Raw genomic sequence first — 18,178 nt, 5'->3', positions numbered from 1 at the left:
AGCGTACTTTGATTATCTTCACTGCATGCATATTTAAAGATCCCGTTCTTCGTGATCCCATTGTTCAAACTTTAGTTAGTGTGTAATGTTGCTGTTAGAGCATAAATAATACCTGTAAAATTATAAAGCTCAAAGTTCAATGCCAAGCGAGATATTTTATTTAACAGAAGTTCCCTTTCAAAGCCTACAGTGAACGGCTGGCTTGGACTACATCCTGGTACTTCCTGCAGTAATTACGTCAGTATAGAACAGACTAACCTCCGCCCACAAGAATACGCGAAAAAGGGGGCGTGGTCTTGTTGCTGTCCCACGTGGAGAAGAGGACGGTCACGTGGAGAAAAGGAACTGTAGCTTGAGTGTTTTTTTCGCCATGTCGTCGAGACGCTGTTATTTTCATCCCGGAGTCAAATCACCTTTGTTTGGCTTTCCCAGGGACGCTGTAGAGATCATTCTCCCGTTAAGAGGCGTGACCTTTCCGTACAACTTGCGCTAAGCTGCTGTCCAATCACAACACGGGAACCGCTGGCACAATCAGAACTCGTTACGCATTTCTGAAGGAGGGACTTCATAGAACAAGGAAGTCATCAGCCCGTTTTTAGGACAGTGAAAACAGCGGTATACAGATAAGTACATTGTGTGAAAAATACTGTGTTTTTTTTTACACGCGAAACATGAACACATGTTATATTGCACACTGTAAACACAATCAAAGCTTAAAAAAAACACGAAGAACGGGACCTTTAAAACAAAATGAAATATAACATTCAACCTATAAATATGTGGTTCAGGCAATATGTGAATATGTACTCTGATTATTTTCACTGTAATAAAATGAAATATGACAAACACAACTCTCTTTTTGTGAAACGTCAGTTTTAATAATCAATAATGGCCATTATAAAAGTATAAGTAAAAGGTATAGGAAGCTCTCCAATAAGAAATAAAGCAAACCATTCAGTCAAAAGTACAGTCAGCACTTTAGTAGGCTATGGTGGTAAAGTTAAATATGCAAGGCATGTTTATTTATATATCACATTTCATACACAATGGTAAATCAAAATGCTTTATAGGGCTGGGCGATATAACCAAAAAATCATATCTGTATTTTTTGGTTGAATGGCGATATACGGTATACATCCCGGTATTTCCTACGTTTTTCTATTTGGATGCAAAAAAATCAGTATAAAACATTTTTTTATATATATATATATATATTTTACATCCTGCCCAGTGATGTCCTAAAAATAATGTTGATATTGAAAGCTATAAACCAATACAGTGAATGTAATGTAGGCTATATTATGTGCAAATTGGAGGTTTACAATTCATAATTTTGTTTTTAAATTCACTAAACGAAAAATGAAAATAAAAACAAAAGCATATTAGCCTATATTTATATATTACCCCATTTTAATGGTCACTTTCATAAAAATATACTTACTTTTAGGTTTAAAATTCCACATATGGCACATTTATTGTCCAACAACAAATATTTTAGAAATATGTATACTTTAGTCAGAATTATTGCATTCCTATTCTATTGCGCTCCGTCTGTTTGGCGCGCATGCACGCAGTGGCGCTCGTTCACAGAATTTTAGCAGAGATTCACTTGCAGAAGGCTTGTCCTCTCCTGACATAAAATGGACATATTTGCATGACTTTCTAACATTTACTGATGGAGAATATACCTGTGAAATGTAAGTTATGCTCTGAGGAAAGCACCACATTTCAAACACATTAAACAGAACAAATAGGCTATTTATCTGTCTGTCAGCACAAGTATCACTCCGCTATTTTTCAGATGCGTTCGTATCAATCTACTGTATATCGATTAGGGGTGGCACGGTTCACAAAACCCACGGTTCGGTTCGTATCACGGTTTTAGGGTCACGGTTTTCGGTTCTGTACGGTTCTTGTTGTTGTTGTTTTTAATCGTTAACACTCCAGAAATTTACTTCAGCATATGCTATATATGGCTTAATCATCCACAATTTAGGATACAGTATTAAAAATTGTTATATCAAGTTGTTTCCTAACTGGCTGTCTACCAAGTCTGACACATTGGCGTAACATTTTTCATGTTAATCATATCAATTTTGATCAGAACAATGCACTGTGGCTTTAATTCAGCTGACCTGATTAAAACATTTCACCATGAAGTGGCCCGGGTGTTTCACAATCACCTTATGACATCCAGCTGTGAAAAAATAACATAAAATACACGAAAACACAACACTGCCAGAAGTTTCTGCCCAAACTTCAAAGGCATGTTTAAATTATTAGAACTAGAAGCATATCTTAACTTTTAAATGTTACATTTATCATGTGAACTACTTACATACAACATGTTATATGCGTGTATGAGACGCATTTGCAGCAGATAGGCTATATGTTGCCCATCATAAATCAAAGCACGAGACTGACATTGGTCGGAGGAGAACACCGGAAAATGTGACAGAATGGACTATATTTGCCTGTATTTGCAATCCACGAGCTTCACGAGGTTCAGCTGCGCGACTCGCGAGACAAACACTGCCAGTGTGTGTATGCGCAACCCGCAACGGCCACGCATGGCGCGGCGCGGCTCCCGCTCTACGCACTGCATCTGCCCTGCTATACAATGCTAGCGCATCCTCCAACTCCGGGCAGCCTTCTTTATCTCTCCCACATTCATTTCTACATGTGACGTGACCTGCAGCACTCCACTTTTACTTTACTGTATGTCCACACACACCTCCTATTTCGCACGAAAAGGACACCCACTGTCTGAGGTAACATACGGGCATGAGGATACATTGCGCATGCGCGAACCGTGCGACGCACACACTCCGAACCGAGACGAGCGAACCAAACGGTTCGGTTTTTTTCCATGTACCGTGCCACCCCTAATATCGATATAAACGGTATTGCCTCATTCCATATTGTCTCTAAAAAAATGTATCAATATATATTGTACAAACTCGATATACCGTCCAGCCCTAATGCTTTACATAGAAAAGTTATTAAAATATTGATAATCACGACTTAATAAAAATACCATGTTTAAGAAAGCAAATAACAATAACCAAAGATAAAAACAAGTTTAAATAAAAATTAAAAAACGTTATAAAAAGATACATAGATAAGATGAAGTGCAATCAGTCGGACACAGGGATAACAGTTTCGGACCCAAGACCAGTTATGAAAATTGAAGACCTGGGGCCTCATTTATAAACGTTGCGTACGCACAAAAGAAGGCGTACGCCGCTCTCTACGCAATAATTGGTATTTATAAAAAGCAAACTTGACGGGAAAATGTGCGGTTCTTCACACAATGGCTGATCTTGCGCTCTTAAAGAAGGATTTGGAGTGAACGCATCTTCACACAGCAAGAAGACTTGCTGGCAAACGAGGACACACTCTGGCGATGGAACACTAGACGCTTTTTTTGCCTCGACTTTGACGTCCGACCATTTCTTTTTTATTTCGGCCACGGTCCGAGGTTGTGAAGCTACAGCATTTACAGCGTCTGCAACCTTTTGCCACTCAAGTGCCTTTTTGGCATTAGTAATGCCCACACTGTGCCCTCCAAAACAACATTTTTCTCCTGTGTTCCACCTTGCCAAGGTTGAGTGAAGTTATGTCTGTGTTTGCCATGATTTCACAATCGATGAATATTAACTTGTGGGCGTTTCACTGATTATTTATGGACAACTATAGGCGTGACATGAAGCCGCAAAAGCTGCGCTACATTTAGGATTGATTGTGATTTATTAAGGGAAAACTGTGTAGGATGTGCGTGCGCACGGTTTTATAAATCCGAATATTTCTGTGCGTACGCACGTCCTATGTTTAATCCGTACGCCACTCCTGACGCAAATCCTACGCAAAGTTTTATAAATGAGGCCCCAAGAGTCAGGGGTGCAATTAATTAAAGAAAATTTTACTGAAGAATAGTTTGTAGTTTCATCAGCAGAAGCCAGCTTCAAGTCTCACAAGGAAGGAGTTCATCGGCCGCACTCTCTCTAGCAGTCTATCCTACCTATAATTTCTCAACAGTTATACTGCTTTCAAGGTTTAGCCACGTCATTACTGCAAGGTGGATGATTTTGATTGGCTCAGCGAAAATGAACAGTCATGGTAAATTTCCACACATTGTCAGTTAATCAGGTGTAGCGTCTGGACCAATCAGGCACACACATATTATTCATTTATTTAATGAATAATCCAGTAAACTCACTCTCCCAAATAAGGCCTGTGAAACGTCCCCAAATGAAGCTAACACACCGGCAGGACGCAGTGTCTTGTTACAGGACACACACTGAGACTGGGTTTTACGACGGAAAAGAATGTCCTGAGAGGTGTGACCCTCATTTAAATTCTTGCAGAGGAACAGGAATAAAAACCCTGTTAATCTTATATATAGTCTATATACAACCACTTGATAAATGTGTAAACATGTATCTCATTTTCCCATCTCATGATTTTCCCTTTTATGTGGCGTTTGTATTCTTGTAAACTCAATTGGGGTAATGTTTCAGACTTTGCATATATGGGTAACCAACATTATATGTGCGGCATGTTTGGTCTCTAAAAAAGCCAATCTTCGTCACCGATTTGTTAATTTATATTACATGTTGCTAACGTTGTGATGCATTAGTATTATAAGAATCTTAAAGATTCTTTTCTTAAACACCCAATGAAAGTACATATTCAAATGCCTTGCTAGAACACAAAGGGTCGTAAAATTTCCCTCCAAAGGGAAATCTTCTCATTGGATCTCGCACCTCCAGGGGGTGTGCTATCTTCACGCTTTAAAGTCACTGATCAGCTTTTAGCGGGGGCTTACTCTTTTTCTGAAATGCTGACGTGAAGATGATGCTGAATTAGAAGCCTCTAAGGATCCCCCAAGCTTGTGCCAGGCCGCGGCCTTGTCTTTCCATTCACCAAAGATCCTCTGACCACCACTGGTTCTCTCTCATCAAGACCACATCAGCAAGGATCAACTGGAGCCTCAACAAATTGCATCAGGACGGTTTAATTCAAATGGGCGAGACATGCAAGTATCAAACTTAGTCTCATTATTTGATACATTAAGTATCCTTACCCCTTTTAAAGAAGGGCATGTTAGAACTAAACTGATGGTTTGCTCAAGGCTGTTGATCTGCTGAATTTCAGACAATGCTGTAACTTCTTGCTTTCCTGTATTCTGCTTCAGCTCTTTTTCCCTTGGTAAACTGTATGCAAGTATGTGTGTGTGTGTGTATGTTAGAGTAGTTTAAGTGTTTAGACTAGTTAATAAAATCTTGTTCATGTTACACGTAAAGTTGTCCGTGCCTCAAGCTCATAACTGGAGTCACTAATCATTTAGATCTTGGTTACTGCTCTTAGTAGTATTGTAAATTAAGAAAGACATTTCCCATGCCCCGGAAATGTACATTTCTTAGAGTTAATAAACAATTGATCCTGAGTGTTCATGGGACAAATAGGTTAATTGATTGTAATATTAATTTACGACAGTAAATTAATTAAATTAACTAATCCAAATATTCATAATAAATTATAACCAGTTATTATTTATTATTAATATTTCATATAGAGCTAATTTGCTACACAGGTTCACGTGTCCATATAGCACTTGTTGATGCTTTTGCAACACATCACACATCCCTAGTGGTCCCAATCAGTGGTTCTATTGATTAAGTAATCAAAAAATCATTATAATAATATAGGAGGATAAATATTAAGGCTTTGATTATAAATTTAATTTGGATATCTACAGGTATATTGAATATTGCAGTGGATTTCAGAATCCACCTTTCAAGTAGCACAGTGCTCATTCAGTAAATGTAGCTTCAGATGTGTTTTGGGTCTGGATTTGAATGTGGCTAATGTTGGAGCACATCTGATCTGTTCAGGAAGCTGGTTCCAGCTACGGCCGGCATAACAGCTAAACGCAGACTCTCCTTACTTTGAGTGAACCCTTGGTATTTCTAATTGACTTGATTCTGATGATCTGAGTGATCTGTTAGGTTTGCATTCTATCAGCATATCTGCAATGTACTGAGGTCCTAGGCCATTGAGTGATTTATATACCAGTAATAATACTTTAAAATCTATTCTAAATGTAACTGGAAGCCAGTGTAAAGACCTGAGGACTGGTGTGATGTGGTCATATCTTCTGGTTTTGCTCAGGATCCTGGCAGCAGTTTTGTATGAGCTGCAGCTGTCTAATGGTCTTTTTGGGAAGGCCAGTGAGAAGACCATTACAATAATCCACCCTGCTGGTGGTATTGCCTGGAAACAAAACATCTAATTCTTGATATATTTTTGAGATGATAGTAAGCTGATTTATTTATTGCTTTGACATGACAACTGAAACTCAGGTCTGACTCCAAAATCACACCTTGTAGCTCCCTGGCTTAAGAAATGTTTGAAATAATTTTGTACAAAAAACAGCCCTTATTAATGAATTATTAGTCGCCTATTGTAGTGTCTTAGGAAATCTTGCTCATTATCACACAGCTCTTCTGTGGCTTTCCTGCACTGAAGCAGCAGTTTAAGATAAACCCAGACTTCAGCAAACTTATCTTTTCTCTGGTTAATACATTTAAAAGACAATTTCTTTGGCCAAAATGTCAAATCAAATGAAAGAATGATTTATTAAAAACACAGAAGAACAACAAATCAAGAACAAGAAAATGGGAACAACACTCAGACCGAAGCTTTTTGTAGAGCAATGTATAGCATGGGCTACAAAATAAAATATGTTATTGAAATATCTCCGTAACGGATTAAGGAAAGGGCGTGCAACCTATTGGAAAGCCCGGATGAGTAATTAGTTGGGTTAGTAAAGTAAAGAAATTATACTTTTTAAGTAGAAATGTAAAGAGATATAGTAAAATATATTCCACCATCACCAATTGTGGATAACCCCTTACAAATAAAACTGCATTTGGATCCTTTACCTTCTGTCTCAGAGCAGTACGTAACAACAATGTTCACAGTATAAATTAAATAAAGGTTCATCTTTGTTAAAGTTGTTTTGTTTTTGAATGAACCTTAATGACATAACAGGCGCAGCAGGTATTTATAGGCTGCTGTCACTTAGATTTTAAGACCTAATGCGCATATTTAATATGATACATATCTAATTTCTTTCTCAACTGTTTATGTTCACTTAAGAGACACAAACGACTTCACCGCCATGTTTACAAGAATGCTTGCCAAGACAGCTATCTTTACATATTTTGTTTATATTTGTCTATTCATGTGCAAAGAGATGCTGAAGAGAAATCAGTCCAGTGTTTCATGATATCTGAAAGATGCTTCTCTGTGTGCACATGCGTTGGGTGTGCACTGTGCACGGCTGTGCAAGCGAGTACTGAGTTCTCTTTTTAAAATTTCATGAATGTGTAAACTGTCAAGACAAAATATGTGCAAATGAAAAACTTTTTACTGATGATTAAACTTGGCAAAAATAAAAATGGCAAATCACATGCGTTCTGAACTGTGGGGCATGATCTGTGTGAATCACAGATCAACAATGATCAGTTTAACCCCTAGCGTTAAAACTTTTACAGTGCTTGCATTAGGGTTAAACTTGCCTATTAAGCTCACCAAAATCCACAAAAATACATTAAGACATTTTAGTGCACAGGGTATTGGTTTGAGTACAATAAGTTATGTTAAAATAAAATATGAATCTCTCACACAATAATATTTTATATTAAATGACAAAAGCATTTCAATTAAGATACACATCATTAATTAAAGTCTTGCTATGCTTAATGGGGACATTATTGTACCCTTTATACCCTTGTTGCCATTAAGCTCACAACATGTTTTTGGGGAAAATTCTTGTTTATTTTTAAAAGTCACAACCATGAGTGAATGTTTAAAGTCTGTTTATGAAGTATTTACATAGACGTTTAATGTGGATGAGCTTAAAGGGAGCACACTGAGCTTTATTGGAACAGCAAACCCTTTTTTTAATTAATAAATATTATTCAATTTAATTTAAAAGGACAATTTTGCTTAAATAATCTAGGTCATGTATTCGTTTCGTACATATCTTAATATGAACAGCTATTATTGAAAATTGACATTATACTTTTTCTTATTGATATCACACTGAAGCTGTGATTGTCATAGTAGTGACCCTTAAAGCTCACCGCACAATAATATGAAGTCTTTAAAAATTACAGCAGTGTAAAACCACAGAACATCAATAAGCTGTACATTTATAATATACTGAATTTAAAAGTACAAGAGTAATTAGTTTTTTTCTGCCAGATCCCAGTCTGGCAGAAAAATCTGGGATCTGGGATCTGGCAGAAAAAAACAAATTACTCTTGTACTTTTAAATTCAGTATATTATAAATGTACAGCTTATTGTTTTTTTCTGCCAGATCCCAATGGGTTGGCTACCTCCAAAGCATCCTGATAAAGTATTAAACTAAAGGATGACGCATCTGTATTGAGCAGCTTATTACCTTTGAAGTTGCTACCATCCCATACATCGTGAAGAATATCGTGAGGACGGACACCAGAAAACACTTGTTTGTGATGTTCTGTAACTGTCAATCTGTAATAGAGAACCAATTGTGTCTTTAATCGGAACATATTGAGCAAAACACTCTTTGCCTGCCTCATTTCTCCCAAGACAAAGTGGAACTGGTGCTACATAGTTGAAGGTATTCTTGAAAAATGTCTTTCTTTTTTGATCAGTTTTAAGTTTTTGTGAATTACAAGTCTGAAAGAGATTCTCACTTTGCCAAATGTCCAAAATCGCATTTATGTCTGCTTCTGCAACCTCAAATGCACTTAATTTTTCTCCCAATTTAAAAAGTAGTTGCAAGTAATTTCCTGAAGGTGATCAACAATTATTTGAACAGTGGAGGATGGAATCAGACATTTTGATTGCAATTTGAGATAAAATAGAGCAAGATGTCTCAAAAACTCATCTTCATCCACACTTTCACCAAAGGTGTCTTGTTCCACACCATCAGTATCACTGCAAAGGTCCTGTGGCATTTCTTGGTGCTGTTCAGAGCACTCATGCATTGGGAATGCATGAGGAAGTGTAACTGAATCAATCAGGTTTACCTCTGAACAATCACAGTGTTTTCTAGATTGTTTTCTAGATACATGCGCTGTAAAAGTGGACAAAATTGAAAAAGACTTGTCACATTGCTGAAATGGACATGAAACGCTTCTCCCCTCTCTAATGTGAGTTTTAAGATGCTGATAAAATCTACTCAGAGTTTCACACCTGACTTGACACAAGTCAACATGACATGTTAATTCAAATGAGGTCAATGGTATAGATTTGAGCTTAGATTTCCCCTCTTTGTGTCGATAACAGTGAGTTTTGAAAGCTGAAAACTTTTTGAAACTCTTATTACAAGCAGGTAATGCACACTTAAATCTGACATTGGCAACATGAATATGAATGCGCATGTGTCTCACAAATGCAGGTAAAGTACTGCACGCGTGTGCACAAAGTTTGCAAGTAAACATTTTACACTATGGAAGAGCACAATCCAGCTATCAAACACGCATTTTAACTTTGAGTGCAGTGCAGATATCTTCCGAGAAAGCCGCGTGCAATTCCCTCAAGAACTGAACGTTAGCTGCTCCACCACCTCCCACCGTAAAAAAAACATACTGCCAAAAGGCGGTAAATTAAAAAACCCACTTGATCAAATTCAACGAACATGCTTATTTTATATTTCCCTCTATATTAGGGTAACTTCAACACAATGAAAGAACTAAAATATGCAACCAGCTGCAAGTGCAGTAACGTTACACACACCCACACACTTTGAGGAACAATACATTTAGCTAACATCCACTGTCTTAAAGCACAAGATTAAATTAAATTAATACGATTAAAAGTGAACACACTTATTTCTGATTCACATGTGGTCTGCTACCTGTAAACGAGATTGAACTTCACACTTTAGAACAGATGAAAACTGCATCGATGAATTCCACTGAGACAGACTTCTCTCACTCTTGCCAACTGCAGTCTGCCAGTCCTTCACACGCAGTTCCTCCCCTCCCCCACAGACCACATGCTAATTTATGGTAAGAAACTGTAATTTTGGAAAACGGTTCAGTACTGTAAATTTCTGCTGTAAATTTACAGAATTTTTTTACAGTGCACATAAATGTTGAATTTAAAGAATACTGTAGCTGTGTGTGTAGCTGACGTGCGTGGTTGTGGCATGTGGTTCTTCTGATGCTGCAGTAGCATAACGGCTTGGAAAAATTTCTGCTAGGCAGCCGTGAGATTAAATGAAGAGCAAATGGAGTCTCCTGAGGTTTTTTTCTGAGATAATGGACTACACTAGAGTTTCAGAATGTCTCAAACTGTGCAAAGTCTGCTATCAAAACTCTGAGATGTCCACATGAAGATGTCAATATCATTTCTACTCAATAAAATGTTCCTCTGTTTGTCTTTCTGTCCATCTCTGTGACAGTTTGAATAACGATTGATTACCATGGTCTCGAAGTCCGATAGAGACGTGAGCGAGTGTGTGTAGATGTTAATCGATAGATGTCCTAAATCTAGAGCAGGCGGGGTGATAGATGCTGATTGGTTGTAAATCTGGTCAGCAGACAAGTTGCATCATCTCTCGTAATCAAACTCTTGGGTAAAATGATTTTGGACTTGAAACGATCCATAGAATTCTGTATTTTTCATGCCAATAACGTTTCAGTGGATTTGATATCATTGCAAGATGAGGATGATCTCAAGAAATGAAGAATGAATGCAAGGTAAACAATTGAATTGACGCCATACAAATGAGAACCATCAATTAGTTTGAACGTTAAACAAACAACACATGGTCCATGGTCAGTTCATGGTCAATGTACTTGAATCTCTTAGAAAAGTGTTGCACTGCTTCTATCAATCATTAAATAACCATGAGTAAACACTCAACTGTTGACCTACTAGATTGTTTGTCCATTTTGACCTTTACAAAGAGTAATAATAAGAAAAACTCATGAAGCTCTGGTAGTAAAGAACCATACCCAGAAATGATCTTATTGTCTTTGGTGAAGGTGTGGATCCATCCTCTTTCATCAGGTCTTTCTTCTGAAAGGCAGAAATGACTGCTACCTTGTCTTCATCCACGGAAACTCCTGGGCTGCATTTCCTGACAGTGCTGTCTCTTAGCGCGCTACGAAGACTCTAAAGGTAGAACTTAGCTAAAGGTATACCATTTCTAGGCGTGTTCCCCGAACTATATCTTAGGAGGTTGCTTAAGGTATACCTTCTTAAGTGTGACATTAGCAGGTGCTGTCCGTGGCGATGGTGCTGAATTAGTTTATCAATGGCTCAAAAATCGATTATTCACTCTATGCAGGGGCTGTTTAACTGCGTTATGTGAGAAAGCGGTGTTCTTTATAATAGAAGCACTTCAGAAATAGTTGAAATTGCATTTATCAGGTCTCTGACGCTACATAACACAACTCATTTAATTTTTATAGCACTTTCAAAGCCATTAAAATGGACCAAATTGGTGTCTATAAGTGGTAAAAATAGTTTAAAAAAACACACATATAGGGCAATTAAAGGGGTGGTAAACCACAATTTCACTTTTCTAACTTTAGCTAGTGTGTAATGTTGCTGTTTGAGCATAAACAACACCTGCAAAGTTACAACGTTCAAAGTTTAAAGCAAAGGGAGATATCTGCTTTTAAAGAAATCAATTTCTAAGGACTACAGCAAACGGCCAGTATGGACTACTAGACATTCCTCCAGGGTTTCTGACATCACCAGCCCCAATATTTACATAAACCCCTCCTCCGAGAATATTAAATAAGGGGGGGGGGGGCATTTTGTATCGCAGCAGGGAAGCGTTGTTATGGTATAGTTAGTAGGCTGGAGTGTTTTTGCCAAAGCCGACGAAACGCTGTTATTTTCATCCGGAGTGCAGGTCCACTTTGTTCAGCCTTCCTAGGGACGGGGGTGCGTTGCAGTGCGTTTAACATACAACGTTATATGCATGTGTGTATGAGACAGAGGGGAACAGGTCGCATTTGCAGCAGATATATGCTGCCCATCATAAATCAAAGCACGAGACAGACAGGGGTCGGAGGAGAAGACCGGAAAATGTGACATAATGGACAATATTCGTCTGTATTTGCAATACACGAGCCGCGGTTCAGCTGCGCGAGACAGGCGGGTGCGTGCGGCTCCCGCTGCACAATTCACGGAGGAAAGCTTCCACAATCTTCGCGAGTTTAATGAAGGATTCTTACAACGGCTTGTCCTGAAAGATGGATTTAAAAACAGAAGCTGTTTACGGGCCACAACATGTAAGTATGATTTATTTTTCGTCGATGTGTTTTCCTGTAATAGTTTGTGTTGTTAATTGTAGCCTACGTTGTAGCAAGGAAGTAAACAGATGACAACGCTCATTTGGCTCTGCAAACCAGTTTTTTAAATGCTCATTCATATTAACGTTATCCGACAAACACCTAACGTTACAAACTTTTTAAAATCTCAACAGCGAACTTGGCATTAGTTTAAATTATTCTTTGATTAGAGCTTTTATGTATTGTTTATCTACAGGCATGCTAAACATGGTTCTGTGTTTGATTTGAATACTATGGTAAAGCCAATGTTTAGTGTTCGTTCTTGCGACAGATATTTGGCTATATCGTTCTAAAAATACAAAAGTAACAGTGCCATTCAGTAGCGATCACTATAGATCCGCAGTCTTTACTCTTGAGGACTGAACAGGTTCTGCTCGATCATCTTCACTAAAATTGTCTGGGTGCACAGGCTAGTAGCCTGAGGCTACCTGTAAAGGTAAGGGCGTGACGTTTCCTACAAACATGCACTAGGCGGTTAGCGAATCACAACACACTGGGCCAGCTAACCAATCTGAGCCCATTGCGTATTTTTGAGGGACTGGCTTCATAGAATCCGGAAACCATCAGACCGTTTTTACAAGGATGGACAGAGCAGTGTAGAATAAAGGTAAAATATATGAAAAATAATGCAATTTTTTAAAAACGAAGCATGAACACATGTTACAGTGCACCCCACAAAAACAATCAAGCCTTCGAAAGAGTGTTTTACCACCCCTTTAAATGCGAAATCATACCAACATGAAACAATAGCACAACATAACACCAAGAAAACAATCAATTACTCACAGTTTCAGACCCAATCAAATGCCATAAGCTTGATAGAAAAGGGTGAGTCTTCAAGTCTGTTTTAAAAATGTCTATGCTTGGTGAGGATTTAATATGTAAGGCAACCCATTCCACAGAGCAGGAGCAGCGACAGAAAAAGCACAATCTCCACTTCGCCTCAAGCGAGACCGCGGAACAGTTTGCAGCATGCTCTGAGAGGAGCGCAGATGTTGTTGAGGTTGGTAAGGGATCAACATGTCCTTTATGTACTCGGGTGCCTGATCATGTAATGCTTTATAAACAAACATTAATACCTCGTACTGAATTCTGTATTTCACCGGTAACCAGTGAAGAGATATTAATTCAGGTGTTATGGGATCCCATTTTTTTGGTTTTGTTAAAATTCTCGCTGCAGCATTTTGACCATACTGCAGATGAGCAACGAGAGATTCATTTATGCCCAGATAAAGAGCATTACAATAATCTATCCATGACGAGACAAAGGCATGTAGAACAACCTCTAAGTCCTTATTTAAAAGGATGGATTTCAATTTTGACAATTTCCTTAACTGAAAGAAAGATGTTTTCACAACACTTTTAACTTGGCGGTCAAAGTTAATTTCAGAATCGAAAATGACTCCGAGGTTCTTCACATGACCATGAATATTGTTGAGCAATAACCCGTAATTTCCAAATAGGCCATTCCCAAGCTGTTTGTTCCCAAACATTACAAACTCAGTCTTAGCCTCATTTAGTTGCAAACATTTTTTTAGCTAACCATCCCTTTACATCAGTCAAGCACTTATAAAAATTGGCAAAAGAGGTATGGCTATCACACTCCAAAGGAAAATATAGTTGTAGATCATCAGCATACAAGTGATAATTAACATTGTATTGCCTAAAAATTGACCCCAGAGATAACATGTACAATGAAAACAGAGTCAGACCAAGAATTGATCCCTGAGGAACACCCCAAGAGATAGTCGCTGAAGCAGAAACATAGTTTCCAATTTTAACAGTGAAAATATCTTATTTATAAAAGACAATTTAGAAATATGCCTGACATTTTTTAAATCTTGGGAATCCGAATTCACTTTTTTTTTTAGAACTGGTTCAATAATAGCATGCTTAAACCCTGACGGTACAATACCATAAAATAAGCTACTGTTAATAATTGATAGAATACTTTGGCCAATAGTGTCTACAACCTAAACAATCGCGACGGGAGCGATCATAAAGTGAGGTGGTCGGTTTTAAATGCAAAACTATGTTTTCCAACTCAGTTAATGTATTCAATTCGAATTTACTCAGACAGTGAGAGGGATTCATTATGTCAGACACGGGCCGGGCTAGGGCCTCAGCGTCTTGGGCCAGGGCCTAGATTTAAGGCCTGTGCAGGGCTCTAGGGTAGCTCTCTGGGGTTGGCCTGTGAGAGCGTGTTAGGGCTTCCCTGACGCGTGGTACAGAATGCCAGGGCCATTTCTACACAGTCCTTATATGGCTGTAAGTGGCAAATGTTCGATGAGTGGTGTGATGGGCGGGGTTGCACTTCATATCAGTGTTCAGATTCTGATATTTTGTGTTTTCTCCAAGACCTTATAGATAAGTGTAGGTCTTTTTCCACTATTAAGGTCTATCTGGCAGCTATCTCTCCTGGTCATGTGGGTTTTGAGGGCTCAACGGTTGAGCAGCATCCTCTAATCCGCAGATTTATGAAGGGTGCCCATCGCTTGTTGCCAGTCATTAGGAGAACGATCCCTGCATGGGACCTCTTCATGGTGCTGGAAGCCCTGTCTCAATTCCCTTTTGAGCCTCTGGGGAATATTTCCCTAAAGTTGCTGTTCTTCAAGACAGCCTTACTCTTGGCCTTGGCATCAGCCAAACATTTCAGTGAGTTACATGCATTCTCGGTTCACCCCTCGTGCATTAAATTCTCTCTGGGTGGAGATAAGGTTTTCCTTATGTCTAATCCAACCTTAATGCCGAAATGTTTCCCTGCGTTCACATCAGAGGTGTTGGAGCTGTCCGCTTTTCACCCCCCGCCCTTTTCCTCCGCGAAGGATCAAAGGTTTAATGCCCTGTGTCCAGTCCGTGCGTTACAGATGTATTTGGCTAGGACCAGTGCATTCCGGAAGAGTGACCAACTCTTTGTTTCATGGGCTCCTCCCCACAAAGGGGATCCCCTGTCTAAGCAACGGCTTTAACATTGGCTTGTGGACGCTATAGTTTTGGCTTACGAATCAAAAGGAGTGCAACCCCCTGGGGACATCAGAGCTCATTCCACGAGGGGCTTAGCCGCCTCTTGGGCTCTGTTCAGGGGAGTATCACTGCAGGATATATGCTCTGCTGCCTGTTGGGCTTCTCCCCATACGTTTGTGTGTTACTATAGGCTGAATGTCACCAGAACCTCGTTAGCACATTCGGTTTTGGGGGTAGGGTCTTCATAACCCTGCCTTCTTTTGTGTGTGCCACACACGTTTCATGCCCTGCTTGCACACCGCAGTTACGAGTGTGCATCGGTGTGGTGGGTTCATGATTATGAGGCGTGTCAAGCACCGCCCCTTGGGGTGACCATCTTGTTCTGGCTAACAGACTTGGTGCAATTGGATGCTTCTGCAGAGGTCAGGTACGGATGCCCTTCCCATAGGTGGATCTCTCCACTCTATGTTTCAGAGAACCAGGGTTACGACAGTAACCTATTGTTGTGTGTGTGTGTGTGTGTGTGTGTGTACCCATGGGAAGGAGGAGGGAAACTGGACTGCCAGTACACATAAGTGTGTGTGTGTGTATGTGTGTGTGTGTTTGTTTGATTCTGTCCTTGAACACACACAAGGTGATTCTACTGAGGTTTGGTTGAGTTTGCTGGAGTTCACGGACATGAAAAGGCAGACAGGTTGCACCTGTGTGGCCTTGAAAAGGAACTTTGGGACCGTTACGTCAATAAATAAAAAAAAGATTAGAAGATTACCTCATTTCAGAGGTAAACAACAGGAGTATAAAGGCACACTAGAGGCTGTGGGGATGACAGAGCAAGAGCTGGAAACAGACATCAGTGAAGAATGAAGGGTTTAGTGTGTTTACTGCTGCTGTTGGAAACCTTTGTGTTTGTCGTCCAGCAGACGGTCAATGGAGAACTCAATGAGAAAGAGATCAGTCAACAGCTCAGCTCTGAGGACAGAAGACAGAATCCACCTCAAACAGACACTTTGAGAGCTGAAGCTTCAACTGACAGCCAACAATACTGCCATCTGTGCTTCTCTGACATCCATGCAGCCCTGAGAGAACTGACCGCCACGGTTACAGAGCAGAAAGCAAACATCAGAGAACTGACCGCCACAGTCACAGAGCAGAAAGCAAACATCAGAGAACTGACCGCCACAGTCACAGAGCAGAAAGCAAACATCAGAGAACTGACTGCCACGGTCACAGAGCAGAAAGAAAACATCAGAGCTTTAGAGACGCGACTGAGGGATGAGATGAACAAGAACAATGATGGTACCTCAACAAAACATTCACTCTTTTATCAATGATCTTCAGAATAAAACACCAATGCAATACATAACATAGTGTAACTGATAGTGTAAAGTTGAGAGTTTAATGTGTAAATTGTGTTATCTATTTTGATTATCAGTGTAAATGTGATTGAACAGAATCTTTATTCCTTCACAGAAAGCACAAGTCAAGTGGAGGAGTTGAGAAAAAAGAATAGAGGTGAACTTGAGCTTGAATGATGTTAAATTCAGTGAATACATTCTCAGTGTAATATGCAATATTGTGATATATTACTGTATGTTTTCAACAACAGACAGAGAGATTGCTTTCTCAGCTTCACTGATGCAATCTGGCACTGGAAATATTGGTCCTTTTACCACTGACATCACATTAACCTACAGGAACGTCCACACAAACATAGGGAAGGCCTACAACCCAATCACAGGTAATTATCAATGAAATGGAGTCATAAACTCAGTTTATAGTAATGAAAACCCTTCTGCTCCAGTCAGATCTCTGCTGTTGTGTAATGTGTGTAAGAGAATGAAATGATCTGCCAATTTTCAAAACTATTACACAGTGTGATTTGTAATTGAGAAATCCTACAGGAAACAGCTGATTCTGTATCTCTTGTTGTTTGATTCAGGTATTTTCACAGCCCCACTGAAAGGAGCGTACATGTTCAGAGTCTCTGCATTTGGTATTGGCGGAATTGTATCAACAGCATCTATTGTTAAGAATGGAGAGAAGGTGGTTTCAGCACATGATGTTCAGCCTACGGAAGGGGAACGGTTAAACGCCTCAAATGGAGTTGTGTTGAGCCTTGAGGTTGGAGATGTTGTCTATGTGAGACTTTGGTCTAACAACAGGATACATGAAAATGACCAATATCATCTCAACACTTTCAGTGGTTTCCTACTGTTTCCCTTATGAGAAGATGAGCTTTGCAGAATGTGAATCCAGTAATTCTGAACCTTCAGTGTATGATTTAAAATGAAAATCATGAAGAATCATTAACATATGAACCTGTATTAATGAGGAATAATGTGTTTGACATTTGCATCCTACATAATTAAATAAGAGAATAAAAGAGATTATGGAATTTTGTTTTCCTCATATTTTCATGAATATTTCCCCAACAATGCTTGCTTTGAAGCACTCACGATATCATATTAGTCAAATTTCTAAATCAAATGTCCAAAAATTTGCAATGTTTTATTTATAATTAGGACACCGCATTTACCGGATTATGTATTATGTTAGATGCATAATAGTCATAAATGACACAAATTTGATTAAAATTAATGACAGACAGCAGATGTCTGTTTCCATAGTTCTACCAGAAAGACTCTAGTGATGTGTCGTTCATGAACGATTCGTTCATTTTGAACGAATCTTTAATATGACTCGGGACTACCGAGTTGTCTCAGAGAGTGATTCGTTCATTTTGTGTTGACCGCGCATGCGCATTACGCTGAATCTGTACTGGAAACAACAAAAATGATTAGTTCATCTTTCGAGTCTCGAGTTCGGGTTTGAGTCTTTCGTT

The 18,178-nt window shown here is 39.1% G+C and overlaps 1 protein-coding gene across 1 annotated transcript; it reads left to right on the top strand.

The window, feature by feature from the left end:
- Positions 1–16,160: 16,160 nt before the first annotated feature.
- On the top strand, positions 16,161–17,729 carry LOC307131330 (uncharacterized protein). Its single transcript, XM_079824919.1, has 4 exons — positions 16,161–16,632; positions 16,807–16,848; positions 16,943–17,074; positions 17,276–17,729. The coding sequence occupies exons 1-4, from the start codon at positions 16,197–16,199 to the stop codon at positions 17,560–17,562; spliced, it is 897 nt and encodes a 298-aa protein (XP_079681045.1). The 5' UTR covers positions 16,161–16,196; the 3' UTR covers positions 17,563–17,729.
- The last annotated feature ends 449 nt before the right edge of the window (positions 17,730–18,178 follow it).

This window comes from Gobio gobio, assembly GCF_949357685.1.
Source record: "Gobio gobio genome assembly, chromosome: 1".
Lineage (NCBI taxonomy): Eukaryota > Metazoa > Chordata > Actinopteri > Cypriniformes > Gobionidae > Gobio > Gobio gobio.
The sequence above is the reverse complement of the archived record's forward strand: the minus strand, read 5'-3'. Positions and strand labels throughout refer to the sequence as shown.